The sequence below is a fragment of the Panicum hallii genome, chromosome 9, assembly GCF_002211085.1.
Source record: "Panicum hallii strain FIL2 chromosome 9, PHallii_v3.1, whole genome shotgun sequence".
Classification (NCBI taxonomy): domain Eukaryota; kingdom Viridiplantae; phylum Streptophyta; class Magnoliopsida; order Poales; family Poaceae; genus Panicum; species Panicum hallii.
Window position 1 is genome coordinate 57,512,894 of NC_038050.1, and position 22,509 is coordinate 57,535,402.

The window sequence follows — 22,509 nt, forward strand, 5'->3', positions numbered from 1 at the left end:
TGTTTTACTTGCCTTCCTCGTACTCTCCCGGCTGCTGCTCGAACTGCTCGGAAGACGGCTGCTCCTGGTACTGCTCTGGTGGCTCAACGTCTATTCACGATCGTAACAGCAATACATGGGCCACACATGCACACACATGCAAACAATAGCAAAATATAAGAAACAGTACACCAATACAATAGAACAGCACATAAAACTGGCCTAGAACTATTCTACGCGTTACAACGATCGCGAGGATATAAAGAACACCTAAAACGGAGCTAAAACGTGAAAACTACGCTTAAAACAAGATCCAGGGACCTATCTGCAAGAAAAATAGGACTTACAGGGGTTTCTGTGTGAAAACTGAGGACCTAAACGCAATTAAACCCTAGACTCAGGGTCTAAGATGCTAAAACTCACGGCACGGACGGCGGGTCCTAATACTAATAAGATCAGGGGCTTCGGTGCAAGAAGTAGGACTAAACTGCAAACACTGCAGCGGACCGCGGGTTTATTTGTGGAAAACTCAGGGGCTCTTTAGCAAAAAGGAACGGCTGAAGGGGTAACTTCTGTTCGGGGCCATTGGATTTGGATCTGGCGGTCGAGATCTAATCTAACCCGCGAACCGGTACCTTTGACTCTCAGCCGTCAGATCGAGATCCGATGGCTCGGACCCATCCCGATCTGGATCTAATCACGGACGCCCACATCGGATCGAACGGTTCCGAGGGAGTTGGAGGGTCTGACGGCGGCGTTGACTCGCCGGAGCTCGTCTCCGCGGTGGCGCGCGGCTCGGGCTCGCCGGAGCTCGGCGTTCCCGCCGCTCCAGTGGGCCAAACTTCACGACTTCGGGTCGGGGAGCATCGCTGCGGCACGGGGAACTATTCTAGGGTGAACAGAAGCGGCCAAGGGGACTTTAGCGACGGCACGACGATGAAGGGCGGCGGCTCGCCGGTGTGCATGCGACCTGGACACTACAGACTGCCAAAAGCCACGAGATCCGGCGCAAACGGACCAGGGAAGGGGGGGAAAGCTCACCAAGGGCTCGTGGTGGCCTGAGTTGCAGCGGAGGATGGCCGTCAACGATGGCCGTGCGACGGAGGCGGCGGCGCTCGCGGAGGACGGTGGTGCCGAGGTGGCCGGGCCTTCTGAGCTACAGAGATCGATCCTGGAGGCTCCTGTGGAGATGCAGAGGGGGTGAGGGAGATCCTGAGATCACCGGCATCCAAGAATTACACGGCGGGCAGAGAGCCCACCGGAGTTGCTCCCGCGCAATTCTGGCGACCGCAGGGAACGAGATTGGAATTGGATCTTCGGAAGTGTTCCTGGGCACGTGGCGATGCTACACCGTGGTTTAGGGAGGCTGCGGTGCTGCGGAGAGGCGACCCGACGGCGAGGCAGAGAGGCGACTCAGCAGAGCAAGGGGGCGGCGGCGCTGGGGATCTCCAGCGGATGCTGCGACTGGGTCTAGGGTTCGAGGGCGCGGTGGTTCCCTTCTTGTAGGGCGGCGACGCTGCCTTGGCGTGTGGGCCCAGGGGAGAGGCTCGCCGGGGATTTCGGACGGCCGGTGTGCGACGGGGAAGGAAGAAAGGAGGAGGAAGACGGGGCGCTGCAGGTGGGGACGGCCGGTCAGAGAGAGAGAGGAGAGGAGAGGGAGGTCGTGTCGGGCTGAAGGTGAGCTGCGCGGCCCACGTGGGAAGGAGGAGGGGAAAGGGTGCTGGGCCTCAGGTGGCCCATGCGGGAGATAGGTGAGGGGCCCGGGAAAAGAAAGAAGAAGGGAGAGGGGTAACTGGGCCGGGCCTATGGGATTTGGGTTGCTTCCTTCCCTTTTCTTTTCTACTCAAACATCCAAACAAAACCATTTGAATTCAAACTACAATTTGAATTCAAACCTATAAACTCAACACAATTAAAACGATGCTGCAGCATGAATGCACAACCAATTTAATCCTATGATAAATTTTATTTCCTTGTGTTATAAAATTAATTTAAATGCCACAAAAATTAAAGAAAAGCCTGGAAAATTTATTTAAGCCCAAATAAATTCATTAAAATTAAGGGAAATTACATTAGGGTGTTACAGTAAACATTACAACTCCTATATATCACGCGAGTGACAGGAAATCACTCGACTTCTACCGGTCCTATAAGCAAAGCAGCTATTCGGACTCAAGTTCTAGTGTACAATACATTGGTTCCTGGAATTATGCAACTAAGGTTTTCAAACAATTCCTAAGAACTTAATGCATAAAGACATATATAAATAGTATAATTCGCAGTGTAGATAAAGTAAGGGTTATGTCCGGGGCTTGCCTTCGCTGGTGGGGCTGGGGTTAGTCAAATTAATATCTTCCGAAGCTTGGTTCGGGGCTTCAGAGAAATCCGCGACGAGATTCCCGGGGTCTTCAGAATAACCTCCTTGTTCCGGAATCAGCTGATAATCCCCGTCAGCGAGAGTGGTCGAGTCTACATGACATGCAAGATGAAGTTTAATGGATGCATACACTTTCATTTCAATTCGCGATAAAGTTGCAATCCAAATAAAGGAATATTATATTTCGACAATCAACCTAACTACCCTGTACTGGGCAGTCATTTATCGGGTATCATATGTTTTATCTAAACCCGTTAAACAACAGGGTTAGCTACACTAATTACCTAACTAGTGGCATGTAGCAACAGGTAGGGTGGTTCCTAACAATTATTTAACAATCTTTATTCATGGGTTACATTAATTATTTACATGAACCTTACATTACTATTATATTATGGACTAAATACATTATGCCTAACTTGTTTGACACCTAATTCTTGGCTGGAAATTTTAATCACATGTTAAACTACTAAAGAACAGTACCCTAAAATATTTTCATGATTTTTGAACAATTAGCATCTATGAAAATTAATTATGTAAGATGAACTATACATTATTTCTAATTAACTTATACATTAAGAAAATAGTACTTAACTATTGGGATAATTATTTTTATTCAATTCTACATGTTAAAAGAAAATTAACACAACTGGTTTTACAATTTTATCATTTTTCTATGAATTACTAAGCATTTCCTAAGCCTACAAGTAGCTAAACTTAACCATTAAATTAGATCATCAAACATTCAGAAACTGAAGTTGACCCTTTAAGTAAAGTTGTAGATCTTTATCTAATGATTCCAACAAAATTTAGTTTACATTTTTATGATTTTTCTTCGAATAGATATAGCATTTCTAAGTTGACAGCCTTATTTACACAAGGGGGGTCCTTCGGAACTATTCATCTGAGTCTACTCCTTTGCACAAAACCCCCTAGACTTCTATTCCTTCTAACTCGACATCCCTGGACTGGAAACCGAAACAGAGCAAGAGGAGGGCGGCCGTGTTCCGGCGGCGGTGGTCACCGGCGGCGAGGTCCAAGGGCAGGAAAGGGTGCAGGAGCTCACGAGGGTTCTGCGCAACCACGTGTCGAGGGCTGGGGTGGTCGGAATGGTGGAGCTCGATGGGGACCCGAGGCGGCGGCGGAGGGGTCGACGGCGACGACGGTGCTCCGGCGATCGACGTCGGCAAAGGTCCTGCGCACGAGAGCCAGTGAGTCACGGGGATCGTGTAGGTACAATCAATTGGAAAGATAGACGCTGGATCAAGGGTAATCGACGGAGACCAAAGCGGCGGCGGCGAGGAAGAACGCCGGCGGGCGTCGGGGAGGCGCGGTGGTGGATTAGAGAGCCAATGAATGGGTCGGGGAGCTTCGGGGTGATGATGTGGTGCTGGCTACGGTGTCGTGTTGGCGTGGAAGGGCTCGGGTCGAGCTGTCCACGATGAGGCCGAGTGCGGCGGCGGCGGCGCTCGTCGGGGACGAAGCTCCGATTGCAATTGGAGGACAACGGTTGGTCGGTGAGCACTAGTGAACTACGGGGAAGCTTGCGCAAGTGTTGATTGGGGCAGAGAGGGTCCGGTGTGGGCTGCCCACGGGCGTGCCGTGCGCGGCCGGAGCTAGAGGAGACGGCGGCGGAGGAATGTGGGTTGAGCGCTCGGAATTGGGCTCTGGAACGGGAGGAATAGAACGTAGGGATCAGGGTAATGCTGCTGCGCGTGAGAAAGAGAGAGTTAAGGTGCCGGAGTGGGCTGTCCACGGCGACAAGGAGGTGGCGGCCGGTGGAGGGTTCGGGTCGCCGTGGCGCGCGCGCGCGAGGCCAGAAAGGGAGGGGAACAGCGGTGGAGAAAGCAAGAGGCGACACCTAGGCACGTGTAGAAGCTTGAGGTGGAGCTCGGGGTCCTGTGCCGGCGGTCAGCGGCGGAGGCAGAGCGGAGCAGAGGGGGAAGCGGTGGTGCCAGAGGTAGAAGAAGCAGGCAGGAGTCAGAAGGACTTGTTCGTGATTTCCAAAAAGTTCAAGGACCCCTCTGTAACCTAAAATTTCTCACTGCTACAAAGGTCAAATGAGAAACTACTCAACATGAAAGTTGTAGAGTTTTTCAAACTCTACAACATTGCTTTAGGGCTTGGGTGCAGAAAATCAAGGTTTACAACTATTTGGATTACATTTTGAAACAAGATGGAATTTAAGTTAATTTTATCTTTGCCCACCTAAATTTGATCAAATTTTGGGCATGTTTATAAATTTTCTGACCTGTCATGATTACTTGTATTTTTACACATTAACCCTTAAGTAAATTTGAATTTGACTTTTATATTCCAACCATTTCATATGTAACCCTTATATTTGTTTTGATTACACATAAGCCCTTGGTTTCATACAAAGTCTATTTCTTTTAGGTTTTAACTTAATATTTGTACTTTTCTTTTCTATAGTCATTTGAATTTGACATTTAAGAGCATTTCCACACACACTTGTACATATGAACTTATAAAATCTATAATTTACAAATACACCCCTAGTTCTCTATACAAACCTTAATATACATACAACACACTATTAACTAGTGTCTAAATTCTAATTACAGGAATGTTACACCCCGCGCGGACACCGGAGCACCGCCGCGCCGTTCTCCCCGGCCGCCGCCTCTGCCTCGCCGTGGGCAGGCCCACACAGACCTCTCCGACCCCATTCAAAATTCCCAGAAGGTTTCCCTCGAATCCCTCATGCTTTTCCCCATCTTCTCCCCCGCCGCCGGCAACGAGCCTCGCCGGAATCGACGGTCAAAGTTGTGTCCCCCGCTCTGACTCCGTCCAGGGGCTACATTGCAAGCATTCAAATTCTTCTAGGGTCCTTTATGCAAAGTTTCAGTCCCTTCCTCTATTTCAAATCAGTGAAGTTCAAAATTGTGTAGGAAATCATAGAAAAATCAGAAAAATACCAAACTTGTTGGGTTAGAATCCTTGTGATGAATTCTACAACTTTTATTTCATGATCATGCTATGAAAATATATAGTTTGTTCTGTATTTTAAATACAAGTAAAGGGATGCTTTAATTAAATCTTGTGATCCATAGCCTTGCTGCTGTTGATTTTTGGAGCATGTGTTGCATATGATTTGAGTAGCCTTGTGTAAAGTTTTGAGGCTTAGATCAGCCTTCTAGCTAGAATATTTTGCTACCTTTGTTATATGTTAGTGAAACCTTCACAAATTAATTTCAAAAGCATCTCTGCATATTTATGGATGAAATTTCTACCATAACTTGATATTTAAAAGTGTGATTCATCAAAAAAATTTAAGAATCAGAAACCTAATATAACTTGAGTTATAAGTTTCAAGCTTAAATTCAAAGGTAATTCATAAATAATAATTATTATGCATGAAAAATTATGAAACATTTCTGGAATACCAATCTTGAGTAGATCATGAAGTCCTTAAATTTTGAACCCTAGTTTTAGTGTAAAACTCCAGTTATAATTGCATCTTGAAATCTCAATTTTGATCTTATTTAATTTTGTGGCTTAGTTCCTTTTTGAATAAAATTCCAATAAAACTGCAGTAAATGTATCTAATATCAATCTATGCTCAGTAATTTTGGTAGCTCCTGGTTTGAAGTATCTTGCTCTATAAAATTTATTCAAGTTATCTATGTAGTTTACTTAAGTTAACTGTTGTGATTTATTTATTGCACTAAATATTCTGAAAATATTTTAGGGTACTGTTCTTTAATAGTATAACCTGATATTAGATTTCCAACCAAAGATTTGGTGTCAAACAAATTGGACATAGTTTAATTAGTCCATAATATAATAGTAACATAAGTTTCATATAAATAATTAATATAACAAATAACTAAAGTTATTTAATATAATTATTAGAAACACCCCAACCTGTTATCCTATGCCACTAGTTAGATAATTAGTGTAATCAACCCTGATGTTTAATAGGTTTAGATAAAACAAGTAATACTCAATAAATGAGTGCCCAGTGCATGGTAGTTAGGTTATTTGTCGGAATGAAATATTCTTTCATTTGGATTGCAACTTTATTGTGAATTAAATTAAAAGTATATGCATTCCATAATTTATACTTTTGCACGTCATGTAGACTCGACCACTCTCGCCGATGGAGATTACCAGCTAATCCCGGAACCAGAAGGAGTTTGTTTTGAAGACCCCGGGAACCTCATCACGGAATTCTCTGAAGCCCCGAACCAAGGTTCGGAAGATATTAACTTGACTGACCCCAGCCCCACCAGCGAAGGCAAGCCCCGGACATAACCCCTACTTTGGTTACACTGCAAATTATACTATTTATATATATATCTTTATGCATTAAGTTCTTATGAATTGTTTGGAAACCTTAGTTGCATAATTCCAGGAACCGATGTATTGAACACTAGAATTTGAGTCCGAATAGCTGCTCTACTTATAGGACCGGTAGAAGTTGAGTGATTCCCTGTCACTCGCGCGATATAGGTGTTGTAATGTTTACATTTCTGTTATCACTATAAGGATGACGGACGGGAGTTTTATGAGGTATCATGGTTGAGATGATACCCCGTCTGTGCTGTGGAACTTGATAAGGTCGCAGTGTGTGGTAGCGGTGGTTAAGCGTTTGAAAGTACTAGCCACATGCCGTGAAATATGGTAAGCGGTAAGCCTTGTCACCAATCGGCCCGAGGAGTGGACATACCCCCCACCACATGTATTTGCTTCTTTTGGTTACTTGGTTCGACGTGTGGGAATACGTGTTGCTGGGCAACCAGGAGTATGGGTTTTGTAGTCGCGCTACAGACGTACGTCCTGCACTTTGGAAGTGCGTATGGTCCTGCAGTCGCTTGTGGTGGATCTGATCCATGAGTCGGAATGAAAGGCAAACGGTTGCTTCGGAACGACCCTTTGGTGTTCCAAGCGTGTGCGTTAGGTTTACCCTTGCAAGGTTTTGAAATTTGATTCAGGAATCGTCCGTTTCTCGCAGAGATTGAGACTGCTTAATCCCTTTGCCACATAGAGTAACAAGAGCAACTTTGTGATTATCAAAGATGATGTTTGATTAAAGATTCTACCATGTTTGAGTAGTTTTAGATGCTTACCTAGAATGGTTAATCAACTAGAACTTGAAAGCTAAAAGTTGAAAATAAGGATCTACTCTTTGTTGCTTTTCAGCTTAAAACCCTACCCAAAACCTGAAAAGCCTGCATAAGTCTAGATACATGGCTAAGTATACTATGAGCGGGTAAGTCTTGCTGAGTATTAGTATACTCAGCCTTGCTTTTGTTGATTTACTTCAGGTAATCTTCCTGATGAGCCAGCATTCGTTACACCGTGGCCTACCCCCTGCTTGATGGTTGGTCCGTGGAGTGGGATCCGTCCCCGGCCAACATAGATTCCGCCGAGTGATATCGTGCCAGGGCTAGCATGATATCCATAATAACGATGTGTACAGTGTTCGTGTTTTCAAACTCCGCTGCTGTGACTTAAAACTTAAACTGTTTGTAATAATGTCCCTCGTTGGATACTAATGTTACTTTTGTATGCATATGTAATATACCTGCCTGTGATGTAAAGTGTAATGGCTTTTATATCTCTGGACTCACCTTCATGCGAGGTACCTTGTTGGATCCTGCTTCGGTGGTTTATCGGGACGCTACCCGACAGGCCAAGGGATTATACCGTTTGAAGCACGAGGTAGCTCTCAAGAGAGGACTCGCGTACTTGAGCCGGTGTAATTCAGATTGGTTCTGCCACACGCACTTCTTGTACGTAGGCGTCCATTGTCTCCTTGTTGCAGTCCCACTCTTTGTTGACTTGCTGAACGATCAAAAGTGAATCGCTGTATACAAGTAGTCGCTTGATGCCTAGTGATATCGCTAAATGTAGCCCGTGAATCAAGGCTTCATACTCGGCTTCGTTATTGGATACCTCCCAAAGGATCTTTCAGTTGTTCACCTTTCGGGGACATAAATAAGACTCCAGCACCTCCGCCATCGAGCTTAAGAGATCCATCAAAATACATGGTCCAGTGCTCTGGCTTGTCGACTGGAGTTGGAATTTGGTTCTCTCTCTACTCCGCCATAAAATCGACTAGAGCTTGAGACTTAATTGCAGTGGCGTGGCTTGAAGTCGATTGACAGAGCCCCCAGTTCTACTGCCCACTTTGATATACGTCCCATGGCATCCTGATTGTGTAGAATATCCGCCAATGGAAAATCTGTAATCACAGTGATCATGTACTCGTCGAAGTAATGGCGCAGCTTTCTTGATGTTGTCAGTATCGCATATAGGAGTTTTTGAACTGCGGGTATCGTACCTTAGATTCGGAGAGTACCTTGCTGATGAAGTTCACGGCCTCGGCACTCCAAATGTATGGCCCTCCTCGCTGCGCTCGACGACGATAGCACTGCTGATGACATGAGTTGTCGCCGCAATATGGAGTAGTAGATTTTCGCCCGGCAGTGGTGCTGTGAGGACCGGGGGTGACTGTAGGTGTTGTTTCAGATCTTGCAGGGCCCGCTCAGCCTCTTCCGTCCACTGGAACTTGTCTTGGCGCTTCAGGAGTTTGAAGAAGGGTAGTCCCCTCTCCCCGAGTCGGGAGATGAACCTGTTCAGGGATGCCATACATCCTGTTAGTTTCTGCACATCCTTGATTGTAGTCGGAGCCTCCATGTCAGTGATGGCCGTGATCTTTTCAAGATTGGCTTCAATTCCCCGATGGCTGACGATGAACCCGAGCAATTTTCCTGATGGTACTCCAAAAATGCACTTTGTTGGGTTGAGCTTCCATCGGAACTTTCGTAAGCTGTTGAACGTTTCTTCCAAGTCTGCAATCAGATGCTCGAGATTCCTGGTCTTGATGACCACATCATCCACGTAGGCCTCAACATTTTGATGCAGCTGATCAACGAAGCACATTTGAATTGCGCGTTGATAGGTTGCACCTGCGTTTTTCAACCCGAAAGACATAGTTTTGTAGGCATATGTCCCGAACTAGGTGATAAACGCGGTCTTTATTTGATCTTCCTCCTTGAGCGCGATCTGGTGGTACCCCGAATAGCAGTCAAGGAAACAGAGGAGTACATAACCCGCTGTCGAGTCAACGACTTGATCGATGCGCGGTAACCTGAACTGGTCCTTCAGGCAATGCTTATTGAGATCGGTGTAGTCAACGCACATTCTCCATTCATTGTTCTTTTTCTTTACAAGGATAGGATTAGCTACCCACTCTGGATGGATTATTTCTTTAATGAAGCCAGCCGCGAGGAGTTTAGCTATTTTCCTTTTAATTGCCTCTCGTTTATCTTGAGCAAACCTGCGAAGGCGTTGCTCTTTGGGCACAGCTTGTGCGTGTACACTTAGGCTATGCTCGATCAGTTCCTTGGGCACCCCTAGCATATCCGCTAGTTTTCATACGAATATGTCTCGGTTAGCCCGAAGGAAACTGACGAGCGTGATTTCCTATTTGTCACCTAAGCCTGCACTGATGACAGCGGTCTTAGATGAGTCGCCCTCCTGGAGCTGGATCGTCTTGAGGGCCACGTCGCTGGTCGACTGGATGCTCAACTTGCTTGCCTTCCTTTTTGGGATTTCCAGCCCGGCTTAGGAGAGTTGTTGCGCGGTCACGAGTACTTCTCCTCAAGCATCTGGCACATGCGTAGTTGAAGCGTATTGGATGGCCTCATGGTTGCAATCATATGACTTTTTCAAGTCGCCTTGGAGAGTGAGTACCCCACTTCGTCCTGGCATCTTGAGAAGTAGATAAACATAGTGTGGCACTACCATGAATTTGGCCAGTGCCGGTCTGCCTAGTATGGCATGATATGAAGATTTGAAGTTGGCAACTTCAAATTTTATGAACTCGGTACGGTAGTTCTCCCTCGTGCCGAAGGTGACTGGAAGGACCACCGTGCCAAGTGGATATGCTGCATTGCCTAGGACAATGCCGTAGAAGGGAGACTTGCTTGGGATAAGCATGTCCATTAAGTCCAAGCCCATCTTTCTCAACGTGCTGGCAGAGATGAGGTTGAGACCGCTTCCGTTGTCGATGAGTACTCTGGTGAGCTTGACCTCTGACACCACCGGGTCCAGGACCAGGGGGAATTTGCCGAGCTCCGAGAAGCTGGTCCATTGATCATCTCGTGAGAACGAGATGGGGACCTCCGACCATCGGAGTGGTCGTGGTACCGCCGGCTTGATGAACATGATTTCTCGGAGTAGTAGTTTCTGTTCCCTCCTGGAACTGAACTCTTCATCACCTCCGAAGATGACATTGATGGTTTTCGAGGCATCTTGGAAATTTGCATTGTGCGATTTGTCCCCTTGGTCGTCCTCTTCGGGCTCTTGATCCATTGACTTGTTCTTCTTTGCATTGCTGGGATTGCTGAATGTCCTCCGAAGGTGGTAGCAATCGATTGCCGCATGATTGGCACCTGGATGCCATAGGCATTTCTTCTGCAAGAGCTTTTCGAACTGCTCCTGCATCGTTGTCTTCCTGCCTCGCGGAGGATGATCCACAGCCGCGATGAGGTCGTTTGGCTTGCGCTTTTGTTATGAACCCGAGTAGTCCCACTGGCTCTTATCAGTATGGTTGTCATTTGTGCATCTTGGGTTGTTGTCGTTGCGCCTCGGGAACCGCTCACGCATCTTCTCCTCTTGCTCGGACCAATCGTGCATCATGTCATGAAGTCCTGCAATAGTTTTTGGTCTGTTCCGCCCCAATTCTCTATAGATGCCTGGGTCGATGAGGCCATTGTAGAAGCAGTCGATGATGTCCTCTTCCGAGATGTTCGCAATGGTGGCTCGCACGTCGAAGAAATGACGTGTGTATGATTGTAGGAGCTTGTTGCGTTCCTATTTACATTGAGCAAGGTCATGACGAGTACCTGCGCGGGCGATCGCCCCCTGGAAGTTATCGATGAAGACTTTCTTAAGCCCCTCCTAGGAATCAATCGAGTTGTTGCTGAGGCTCTCTAGCCATGTGAGCGGTGCAGGGTCCAAAGCTATCGGGAAGTAGACGACCTTGGTGGTATTGGAGCATCCTACAACTTCTATGGCGGTAGAGTAACATCGTAGCCATTGCTGAGGAGCTTGTTTGCCGTCGTACTTGGTGATCCCAATTGGTTTGAAGCCCTCAGGGTACTTGTAACTGTTGAACCATGCTGTGAACGCTGGAAAGCGATCACTGCAGTCGGTACCTTCTGGATCAGCTACTTCACGCTCTCTACGTCTGGAATCAATTATGGATCACGCATCGCGTCCTTCATTGATTTTCTGGCGCAGGTCTTCTTGAGGATTCTGATGGTTGGGATGATTAGGTTGTCGCGGGTTGCCTCCTAGAGGTGGCTGCTGCCTCCCGCCAGTGGTCTGACTTCCACGAGCGTTGTTGTTGTTATTGCTTCGTTGAGGTCGAGGACGGCCGCCTGCTATTCGACTGTTAGCCTGGCAGCGGCTTTCGCCCATGTGTTCTGCTCCGATGGCTGACTCCGGGTTTTGTCGATCGAGCTGGATCCATGCTCTCTGCGCGTAGCGAAGTGCTTGGCGTAGGTTTGGATCGTTGCTGCGTTCGAGTATAGCAGTTACCCTGGCGATGTTAGCCACGGGAGTTCTGAAGCCCCGCTCGCTCACGATGGTGAATTCGGCATCTAGCTCACGATGCATAGATCGCATGCGCTCGTTGACCCTCCTTCGCCGGGATGCGCGGGCTCTGTTCCTGGCCCTTCATGCCTCACGCTCAGTGTCATTTTTGTTGCCGGCGTTGGCTGTGGCCTCGTCTTCGGATATCATGTCAAGTGTTTTGTTGGGTGAGATACCATCGTCCTCGCCCTCTTCTGCCATCAACACTTAGCGTGATATGAGTTCGTCGAAGCTCGCTTCGACTAGCTCGATCGATTCTTCTGCCGTGGTGGCTAATGGCTTGCCCTCCTAAAAAGGCAAGAGCTCAAGGTGTGCCACGAGTCGGTCTTCATCTTCGAGTAGATCGGAGAGTTTCATGCCTCTCCAATGCATGAAATGGCCTTCTGGAGTGGAGGTGATCATCAGACCATCGTCACCAAGGCAACTCGCAGCCCCCCGACATGCAGTGGCTTCGGGTTTTCTGATTTGGAGTAAAAGGTTCAAGTCCTTTTCCAATGCGGAGAGGGACTCAAAATTGTTGGCCTCCTGAAGTTTAGTGGCCGAATTGTGTAGACCGAGTCATGATCGGCTACGCAAGTCCTCAGATTGGAGCGAGTCCGATCCGAGCATGGTCGTTGCAGCACGGGGTGGAGTCGCATTGAAAATGGACTCCTCCTCGATCTTCCTGGCGGAGCCATGGGTCAACAAGTCGTCGAGATTGTTGATGAACTCGTTGAGCTCGCTGCGGAAACTTGCTGCGAGAATTTTCAGCTTCATGACGTCGATGGTGAATCGACGGAAATCGCCCGCGCCGTCTGCGACGCAGACCCATGAGCCGAAAATGAGCATCGTGCCCTCGGGGAGCATGTCACTAGTGAACTTGAATGATACCATCGAGTTCGCCGGTGGATCTTCGATGCGCCCCCCTAACTAGCGCGCCAGCTGTCGGTGTTTTACCGCCTGCCCATAGAGGGGTATACCCAAGGTGGTGAGTTTTAGGTAGGGTGTCGCCGAGATTAGGAACTCGAAGGTGCAAGCAACACAAGGTTTAGACATGTTCGGGCCGTGATGTGCGTAATACCCTACATCCTGTTTGGTGGTTTGTATTGCCTTAGGTGTTGATGTGTTTTGAAGGGGTCCCTGCCCGCCCTTATATATCCGGGAGGACAGAGTTACATGAATCCTAGTCCAACACTAGCCTAGGAATCGTACTCGAGTACAACTGAATCTGTCATGTAAAGTATGCAATTGGTCATAAAAAGTAAGTTATGACCAAAATCCCCGCGTCACAGTGTCGTCACAAAATGACCGTCACATAAAGTACCTCGTGACGGTTTTATGGTCCATGGTCACAAAATGTCTGTATATTTTGTGACGGAAGATTTGTAGCGTCACATATTGTTACCTTTTATGACCACTACTTCTGTCATATATTAGCTAGTCAACGCATCACATTATGTACGAGTCGTCACAAATGCTAAGGCAAAGAACAAGTTTCGATGGTTTTTTGTGACATCGCAGTGTCGTCATGTATAGTTTTTGTAGATTATGTGACACTTATATTTTGTCATGTTTTGTACTGGTTCGTATGGTATTTACACACATTTGCAGATGAGTCTGTGGCTTCACAAATTGGCATTCCATTCATGACGGCATCGCCCCACTGGTCTTTCATCACAGCATACAAAAGCATAATTAATACACATATATCAGCCATCATCCACAGGATTGACACCACTATTCACAAATCATTCAGAATTCACAGGTCGACACAATTCACTGAAGCCATCATGGATACACATGTTCAAACCACAAACTTGCAGCATACTTGTTCAACCACATAGTTCTAGGTTCTAGGTTGCAGCACATTGTCCCAGGTTCGAGCAAACAAACAAATATATGGCACAAACCAGATGGCATATAGTTCTCACAAAGTTCCAAGCACAGACTAAGTTGAAGCAATGTAGTAAAAGCTTAGACAAAGGCCTCATCCTCAGAAACTGCAATCATACCTTAATCTTTCTGAAGTTTCAGGACAGCTCGCAGCAGCGCATTAGTCTCCTCAAACCCGCTAGTCATCCCCCTCACTTCCTCTTGGGTCTGCCACAGCAAATTTTGGTTTTCTTCAAGTGCGGCCTGCTGAGCTTCAAGCTGTGCCTGCAACTCTTCCCGCTTCCTAGCAGCTTCCTCTCTTTCAGCTTGGAGGCTTGCCTCAAACTCAGCTCGGATGCGTGCTTGTGCTGCTGTCGATGAGGACTGAGCATTCTTTGATGGTCGAGGGGCACCAATGTTAGGAAGAAATGTGGATGAGCGGCTGATCTCGCTAAGAGTTTCATCAACAATCTTGGTGGGAGATTTTTTTGCTTCTCCTTCTTCTGGCTCTCTATCCTTCTCTGCCACCATCCGTTCCTGCATAAACAGAATGCAGTTAATAACAAGGCTAGGCACATACTTGAGTACAATAGATGTATCAAATCATTTTGGAACTTACATATATTTCATTGGCAAGAGGAGTGCGACCATTTTTGGAACTATTCATACATTCCCCAAAGAACTCTACAGCATCTGGATCGCTGTTGTTGTACTTAGGCCTCTGCAGCATGTAAAAGCCTTGGATGACTTTGAAGCACACATCTCAGTTTGCATTGCATAGTAACAAAAGGATCCAGCCGAACACCAGGCAATTAGTGTGCATAGAGAACAAAATAATCACATACAGTACAAGAAGCAAAATGTTTAGTATCAGAAAGAGCCTTGCCCTTTTCATCCATCTTTCTCAGTTTCCCTGTGCAAATAAATTTCAAAAGGAAAAACACTAGAAATAGCTATTCAGTAGAGGAAAAACACTACAAATAGCCATGAACTACATTTTCCTTTGCAACATAACAGGAGCTTAAAGATGTTGAACATACAACCCAAAAGCACCCCAAAAGTGCCCCGAAGTGAAAGCAATAGTATTACCAGGCTGTATCGATAGGCTATGTAGGACCTAGAACCAGTTTTTTGGTGAAGCTGCACCTTGGATCGGTTTACTTTATTCTTCGCAGATTTCTCCTGCACCACAAATGCAATACAAAGTTCTAATTCATAGGCACAGTTTGATTGCATGTTAACAAAAGCAGTGATGCAGGCCATGGACCTGATTCTTTGGGTCACACCAGTACTTTATGAGCTGGATCCACTCCTCTTTCTTCATTTTAGGTGGAGGTTCTTTGGCCAACAGCTGTTCCATGGTCAGGGACTCGTTGAAGTACTTCCTTTTTAGGTGATACCTCTGCTGCTTTACTCCCTTCTTAATGATATCAGTGCATGCAGATTTGCTTGGTCCATCATTCTTAACATCCACATCCAACCTATTCTGCAGTCACACAAATGATTTATTTGATAAAATTTCTTACATGGGAGTAGAGCTAGTAATGAAAGAAAGTAGTTGAAGTGAATTAGGTGTCTCACCGCCACTTTATCAAGCACTTTTTGTACTTCTACTGGCCCCCGTCTTTTTCATAAAGCTTCCAAGATGTGTAGATAGGCAGCTTGTCTCTAAGAGCTACTCCAGTTTCTAATGCCAGCTTCGCTGCTTGAAGTGGGACATCAGGTCTTTTCTTCCCTTCAGCCACTTGGATAGGCAGCTTGTTTCCTCTCTTTATCATCTTCTCTAAGCCAAGCCCTATGGTTTTCTTGCGGACTTCCTTTCGGGACGCTACATTGGCAAATAACATGCAAAATGGGTTATTATAGCAGCCACAAATGTAGATATTGAATGTAGAAATAATGGTTGGAAACACATATTGATTACCAGAAACAAAGTCACCAACTGGTTCTCCTTCAATTGTATGACCCTCTGAATCAGCATCAACTTGGTCATTTGAGTCATTGATGTCATTGCTTTGCCTAGAGCTCTGTACACCTGGCGAGGTTTCTATAGGAACTGATTGGTTAACACTAGTCGTGGGAGTAACTTGCGGAAACACGGCAAGGATGGGTGTAGGAGTAGGAGTACTATGCTCAGTGTTTCCACTAGGCGTAGATATGGGTGGACTGGTGCTGGGTAATCTAGAAGCACTGGAAATGGGATTAGTTTTAGGGTTGGCTTTCGAAGCGGTCTTAGCAGGCAAGGGCAATCTTTCCCTAGGTGGTGGACGGCCTCCAGGCGATGCCATGGCTGCCTGTTGCCTAGTCATTCTGGTAGGCGTGCACGGTGGCAGCTGGTTTACGTCCCTAGGTGGTGGACGGCCTCCAAGCGATGCCATGGCTGCCTGTTGCCTAGTCAATCTGGTAGGCGTGCATGGTGGCAGCTGGTTTGCATCCCTAGGTGGTGGACGGCCTCCAGGCAAAGCCATGGCTGCCTGTTGCCGTGTCAATCTGGTAGGCGTGCACGGTGGCAGCTGGTTTGCATCCCTAGGTGGTGGACGGCCTCCAGTAGGCCTGGCTGCCTGTTTCCTAGTAAATTTGGTAGGCGAGCACGGTGGCAGCTGCTTTGCAGCCGCCATTTGTGTCGTCTTTTGCTTCTTAGGGCGAGTTCCTGGAACCATCACTTGTACCTGCCAAGAGAAACATGCATCTTATCAATCAAGGATAATGAGTGAAGTACATTAAATGACTACAATGAAGTACATGATTGAAAAACACTAACAACATACTTGTTAATTGGCCTAGTAATGCATCTCACCTCAGTATTATCCTCATTATTTAGGTCATCATCGTAGTCATCATCACTGTCACATTGGTTATCAATGTCAGAGGATGGGTCATATTCATTGTTAGACTCTATTGTCTTCCCCATGCACTTTTCCTTTTTGGAAAAAACATCTCTAACATCCTGAGCTAGTATTGGAATACCCAGAGACGCAAAAAGTTCCTGGACCTCCCTTACCCTTTCATCCCTTTCCAGCTCGTACTGGGTTTTTTTCATTTCTTACTTAGTTTCATGAAACGCACAGAGAGCAGAAACTGGATTCAGTTTCTGTAAAAGAGATGCAAAAGAACTAACAAATGTTAGGAACAAGAAAAAATAACAATTAACAGAATGTAAGACAAAACCAGGTCCTTGGCAGAACCTGCCTTCATGATTCATTAACTCATTTGCAGGCAACAGCTTCAGTATTCAGACTGTAACTTTTGTGAACATTTCTAGACGTGCAAATACCAAGCAATGGAGGAGAAGGGGGAAGCAGAGTACCTTTGGAGGAGGAGGAAGCAGACTATAGCCGGCGTTGAGGAGTGCACGTGGATGCCTTCGGGGCGCCTCTGTCGGAGCAAAGTTCAGGATGTCGACAGGGCTCTCCGGCCTCTGGCGTTGACGTGGATGTCGTCCGCGCTGGGCGCCGCTAAGTGGCGGGGAGGTAGGAGGAGGCCATGCTCGTTGACGTTGCGGGGTTGAGTGGCGCGGGGGTGGTGGGTCGGTGCGGCAGCGGGGGCTTGAGGGACAGCGGGGTGGTGGGTCGGCGCGGCAGCGGGGGTGGTGGGTCGGCGCGGCAGCGGGGGCTTGAGGGATAGTGGGGGTGGTGGGTCGGTGCGGCAGTGGGCCGGGGCTGGAGGGACGGCGGGGGTGGTGTGTCAGCGAGGAGAGTGGACCAAGGATTGGGGATTTTTCCCCTATCCCTAGCCGGGCAAGAGGATAAGGCGAGGGGGGATTTGGATGGCTTGAGCGGGAGGTGGGGTGGGTCCCGTGTGTCGGCGAGCGGGATAGCGCGGGAGAGAGCCAGGTGCGGCAGCGAAAATTTGGCCCTGGCGGGTGGGCCCGGATTGTCAGTGACCCTTTGAGTTCTATTAGGATTTCAAACCGATTTTTAGGCCTAGTAAACGATTGAAAATGAAATGAATGTATAAAACAAAAATGTTCAACTCGTCCAGTTCTACATTTTTGGTTTTGGCTATTTTTCATTTGAACTTTTTTTGACAGTTTCAAATTTGAATTTCAAATTTGACGGTCTATGGACTAAAAATTGGTGTACTAAATACTTTCAAAATAAAAAGTGATGAACACAAAGATTGCACATCTCATCAAAATGAACACTTTTTGTTTTGGTAGTTAGTTCATTCGAGAAAGTGGCAGTAAGTTTGTTCATAAAAATTACATGTCTCACTAATAGTTTCATGAGGCTATAGGAGAGATTGTTCCCTCGACTTGTGAATCGTTCAAACTTTGTAACATGAAAATATGATCAAAATCAACACAAATTTTTGAAAGATCATGATTTTACAAATTTTTAGAAAAAAATGCATCAGATTTCGAGATGGTATGTAGGAGAAAAATTTGTTACAAGATTTAGACATGAACATCTGGGCCCACCTGTCATTGATACGCTGGACCACCTGGCCACTGTGCCCCCGCTTGGCCACGGCTCATTGTGTGCCCGCTTGGCCACTGCCTGTAGGCATCAGGCCGACCCAACTGGCCTGCTGCCTGCCACCCCTCCCCCCGCGCTTCCGCGACCACCTACCCCACTCACCGGCATCGCCGCCCCTCCCCTCACCTACAGCTCGCGCCCATGCCCTCACCTCCAGCAGCCGACGCCCCTCCCCTCACTTGCATCTGGCGCCCATGCCCTCACCTCCAGTAGCCGCCGCCCCTCCCCTCACCTGCATCTGGCGCCCACCCCCTCACCTCCAGCAGCCGCCGCCCTCCCCTCACCTGCATCTGGCGCCCACACCCTCACCTCCAGCAGCCGCCACCCCTCCCCTCACCTGCATATGGCGCCCACCCCCTCAGCTCCAGCAGCCGCCGCCCCTCCCCTCACCTGCACTGTGGTACGTGGAGCCCAGGGGTCCAACCCACGGTGGATCTTCACCAGCAAAACGAGCTGCTCCACCCCCAACCAGCATCCACGCGCGGCAACCACCCCCACAAGGTGAGTTCAGTGATGTGTACCTCTGTCAATTTAGATTTCTTCTTGTACTGTTTTAACTTTAGTCCAGGGATTTAAGATGGATTTGTTACTCTTTGCACCTAATTTATCCAGGTCGTGATGGATAGAAGTTGGATTTATACAAGTGCACCATTTTCGCCGGCCTTTTTGTCTAGTGTTCAACAATTCATGGAATATGTCAGAGGTAGATGTAGTAGTGCAGATGAGAAAATCAAGTGCCCATGCCGAAAATGCTTGAACCAGAAAGAGAAAAGCCTAGATGATGTACACAAGGATATCGAGCTCAATGGTATGTCTAGGTGCTATATTAGGTGGGCTCATCATGGAGAGGAAGAAGATGATGTTGGACAAGATGATGATGGAGAACTTGCTGGTGTACCTGAAGATATGTCATGTAATGGAACTGACCAAGGCCAGGCACCACTTGATGAGGAAGGACAAGCTGAAGATGTCATAGATGACGGTGCAAGGGGAGTTCAGGGGTTGATTCAAGATTTGCGCGATGCAGCAAGCCATGGCCTTGGTGGTAACTTATATAAACAACTCATGGAAGAGGCAAAGCGTGAACTTTATCCAGGTTGCACCGAGGAGACTAGGCTATCTTTCATGATTAAACTGCTGCATATAAAAGTGTACAATCGGATAACAACATCTGGGTTCGATACATTCCTTGAGTTGCTTTCTTCAACTTTGAAGAATGTGCCCGGAATTCCTAAGTCATATAACGAGATGAAAGCTGTGCTTCGGAAGCTTGGTTTTGGTTATGTTTCTATTGATGCGTGCAAGTATGATTGTGCCTTGTTTTGGAAGGACCATGAAGGCGATGATCATTGCCCAGTTTGTGGCTTCACAAGATGGAAAGTGAACAAGGAGGGTAGAAAGAAAGTTCCTCACAAGGTCCTCCATTACTTTCCAATAATTCCACGCCTTCAAAGGCTTTTCATGTCAAAGCAGCGGGCACAATATGCAAGATGGCACAAGGAAAAGAGGGTACCCGTTGAAAATGAGATGAGACATCCTGCTGATGGGGAAGCTTGGAAAGATTTTGATGAGACTTTCAAGTCTTTTGCAGATGATCCCCGCAATTTGAGGTTAGCCATTGCTACTGATGGATTTAACCCATTTGGTCAGATGAACAATTCATATAGCATATGGCCAGTGTTAGTGGTACCATACAATTTTCCACCATGGATGTGCATGGACCAATCCAATTATATGCTTGCTTTACTAATTCCAGGCAAAAAATCACCAAGCAAAGATTTCCATGTGTTTATGCAGCCTTTGATAGCAGACCTGATGGAGCTTTGGAAGGGTGTAAAAACTTATGATGCAGTTGAAGGCAAAGACTTTAGCCTGCGTGCAGCGATTCTGTTTGGAATCCATGACTACCCTGCATTAGGCACCATGTCAGGCAGAACCACTAAGGGTTACTTTGCATGTGTATATTGTGATGAGAATCCATGCTCCGAATGTCTTAGAAACAAAATTGGTTTCATAAACCATAGACATTTCCTCCCTAACGACCATGCTTGGAGGACAAACAAATCTTTCAATGGCAAGCATGAAAAAAGAGAGCAGCCAAGGAAATTTAATGCAGATGAGGTTATGGCAAGGTTGGACGAAGTTTACTATGTTCCAGGCAGAATCCAGATAAGCCAAAACCAAGAAAACGATGCCGTAATGTAGATGAACCAGTATGGCATCTAAAGGTTAGCTTGTATGATTTACCATACTGGTCAAAATTGAAGCTACAACACAACCTTGATGTTATGCACATAGAGAAAAACATATGTGAAGCCATTTTGTCAACTCTGCTTAATATCCCAAATAAGACAAAGGACACCATCGCTGCTAGACTAGATTTGGAGGATAGAGGTATAAGAAAAGAGCTTCATTTGCTAGATGACAGTGGTAGTTCATCATCAAAGCCAAGAGTTTGTTACGTTCTAAAACCAGAAGACATGAAGAAGTTCTTGCAATTTGTGAGCAATGTTAAGTTTCCAGATGGCTATGCTTCCAATATATCAAGATGTGTCAATATGGAGGGAGGAGGATCAATCCATGGGCTGAAACACATGACTGTCATATAATGCTGCAGCATATTTTACCAGCTGGCCTTCGTGGTTTGGTGCGCAAAGATGTATATGAAGTAATTGCTGAATTGGGTAGGTTTTTTAGACAACTTTGCTCCAAAACTATAAAGGTTGATGCACTACACCAGATGAAGGAAGATATTGTGCTTATCATTTGCAAGCTAGAGAAAATCTATCCTCCAGCATTCTTCGATGTTATGGTTCACCTAGCAGTACACTTACCTGATGAGGCACTCCTTAGGGGACCGGTGCAGTATGGATGGATGTATCCCATTGAGAGAAGGTTGGGCACCTTTAAGCGTTTCGTTCGCACTCAAGCAAGACCAGAAGGATCTATTGCAGAGGCATACACTGCTTATGAGTGTACGACCCAGTGCTCAACATATTTCAGTGACATCATTAGTAGGTTCACTAGGCCTGAAAGAAACTTAGATGGACAAGAGAACATCTCACCCAATGGTTACTCTATTTTTAGTCATGGTATTAACCTGTTGAGTGCTTCAAATCTTCATTACAAGACAAAGACATAGACTCCATGGTTTGGTTTGTTCTAAATAACTGCGAAGAAGTTGACAAATACAAAGAGTGAGTAATTCCTGCTATTGCATCCATCTTTATTCAATACTAGTGTCACAAAATAACTAATTACCTTCTTCCTTTGCAGCATGTATAGGGCACAATTAGAACAAGAAGAGGTCAACAATGTTGAAAAAAGATGTCAACACAATTCGCTGCATGGTTCGAGAATCAGGTGTGTTCTACTTTCTACAGCATGACTTCATCATTTATGATCCAATAGATTTTCAATTCAATAATTCTGTATGTTTTTTACCGGCAGATTACCAAATTGAAATATGAAGGCACAACACTTGTTGACGAAGACTTGTACTCACTAGCATGTGGGCCGGATCCGCGAGTGCGTTCGTACACAGCCTATATAATCAATGGGGTACGGTACCACACTACGGCTCGTGATGAACATAGGAAGACACAGAACTCCACCATCAAGTGCCCAGGTACTCACGGTGATGACACAATGGACTTCTATGGGACAATCATAGACATTTATTGAGTTGAGTTACAGTAAGAACAGCAAAGGGAGTAGAACCGTTATCTTATTACGATGTGAATGGTACCATCTTGGGGGAAGGACATACCACATGAAAGATGATGGTTACTTCAAGAGCATAAACATCACAGGCCGATGGTATAAGGATGATCCTTCATTATGGCCACAGATGCTACACAAGTATTTTTCTTGGAAGATACAAAATTAGGGCCATGTTGGCGAGTGCTACAAGAATTTGGCCACCGAATATATTTGATGTCGAAGAGTCCGACACAAACCAACCAATCCATGACAAGTACAAATGAGATCTCAAGAGGCATACCAAGAGGAGCATTTTCATCTAGAGATGGTGCAGTGAGAGACATTCCTCCAGATATGGATTTGTTGCACATGGATAATGAACCAGGCAGCCCTATTAGTAGAGACCTCGTCGAGAGCATCCGTCGACAAAAACATATTGCTCAAGGTGATGAAGCAGACCGGGAAGATGAAGATGAAACCTACCTTGAGTAC

General features: G+C 46.4%; 2 protein-coding genes across 2 annotated transcripts; both read right to left on the reverse strand.

The window, feature by feature from the left end:
* Positions 1–13,978: 13,978 nt before the first annotated feature.
* Positions 13,979–15,100, reverse strand: LOC112873195. The gene is made up of 3 exons (XM_025936212.1): positions 14,927–15,100; positions 14,457–14,558; positions 13,979–14,374 (listed from the first exon to the last, which is right to left on the reverse strand). The coding sequence occupies exons 1-3, from the start codon at positions 15,098–15,100 to the stop codon at positions 13,979–13,981; spliced, it is 672 nt and encodes a 223-aa protein (XP_025791997.1).
* A 347-nt stretch (positions 15,101–15,447) lies between these two features.
* On the reverse strand, positions 15,448–16,171 carry LOC112873196. The gene is made up of 2 exons (XM_025936213.1): positions 15,762–16,171; positions 15,448–15,665 (listed from the first exon to the last, which is right to left on the reverse strand). Exons 1-2 carry the CDS (start codon positions 16,144–16,146, stop codon positions 15,448–15,450), a joined length of 603 nt encoding a protein of 200 aa, XP_025791998.1. The 5' UTR covers positions 16,147–16,171.
* Between the last annotated feature and the right edge of the window lie 6,338 nt (positions 16,172–22,509).

What these genes read in the sequence shown, in the direction of transcription:
- LOC112873195 (XM_025936212.1), bottom strand. Translation starts at nt 15,100, where the DNA reads ATGGCCTGCATCACTGCTTTTGTTAACATGCAATCAAACTGTGCCTAT. An exon ending in TAGCCTATCGATACAGCCTG is followed by an intron (nt 14,559 to 14,926) that starts GTAATACTATTG and finishes TACATGCTGCAG; the next exon opens with AGGCCTAAGTACAACAACAG. An exon ending in CTCTTGCCAATGAAATATAT is followed by an intron (nt 14,375 to 14,456) that starts GTAAGTTCCAAA and finishes CTGTTTATGCAG; the next exon opens with GAACGGATGGTGGCAGAGAA.
- LOC112873196 (XM_025936213.1), bottom strand. Translation starts at nt 16,146, where the DNA reads ATGACTAGGCAACAGGCAGCCATGGCATCGCCTGGAGGCCGTCCACCA. An exon ending in AGTTGGTGACTTTGTTTCTG is followed by an intron (nt 15,666 to 15,761) that starts GTAATCAATATG and finishes TTGCCAATGTAG; the next exon opens with CGTCCCGAAAGGAAGTCCGC.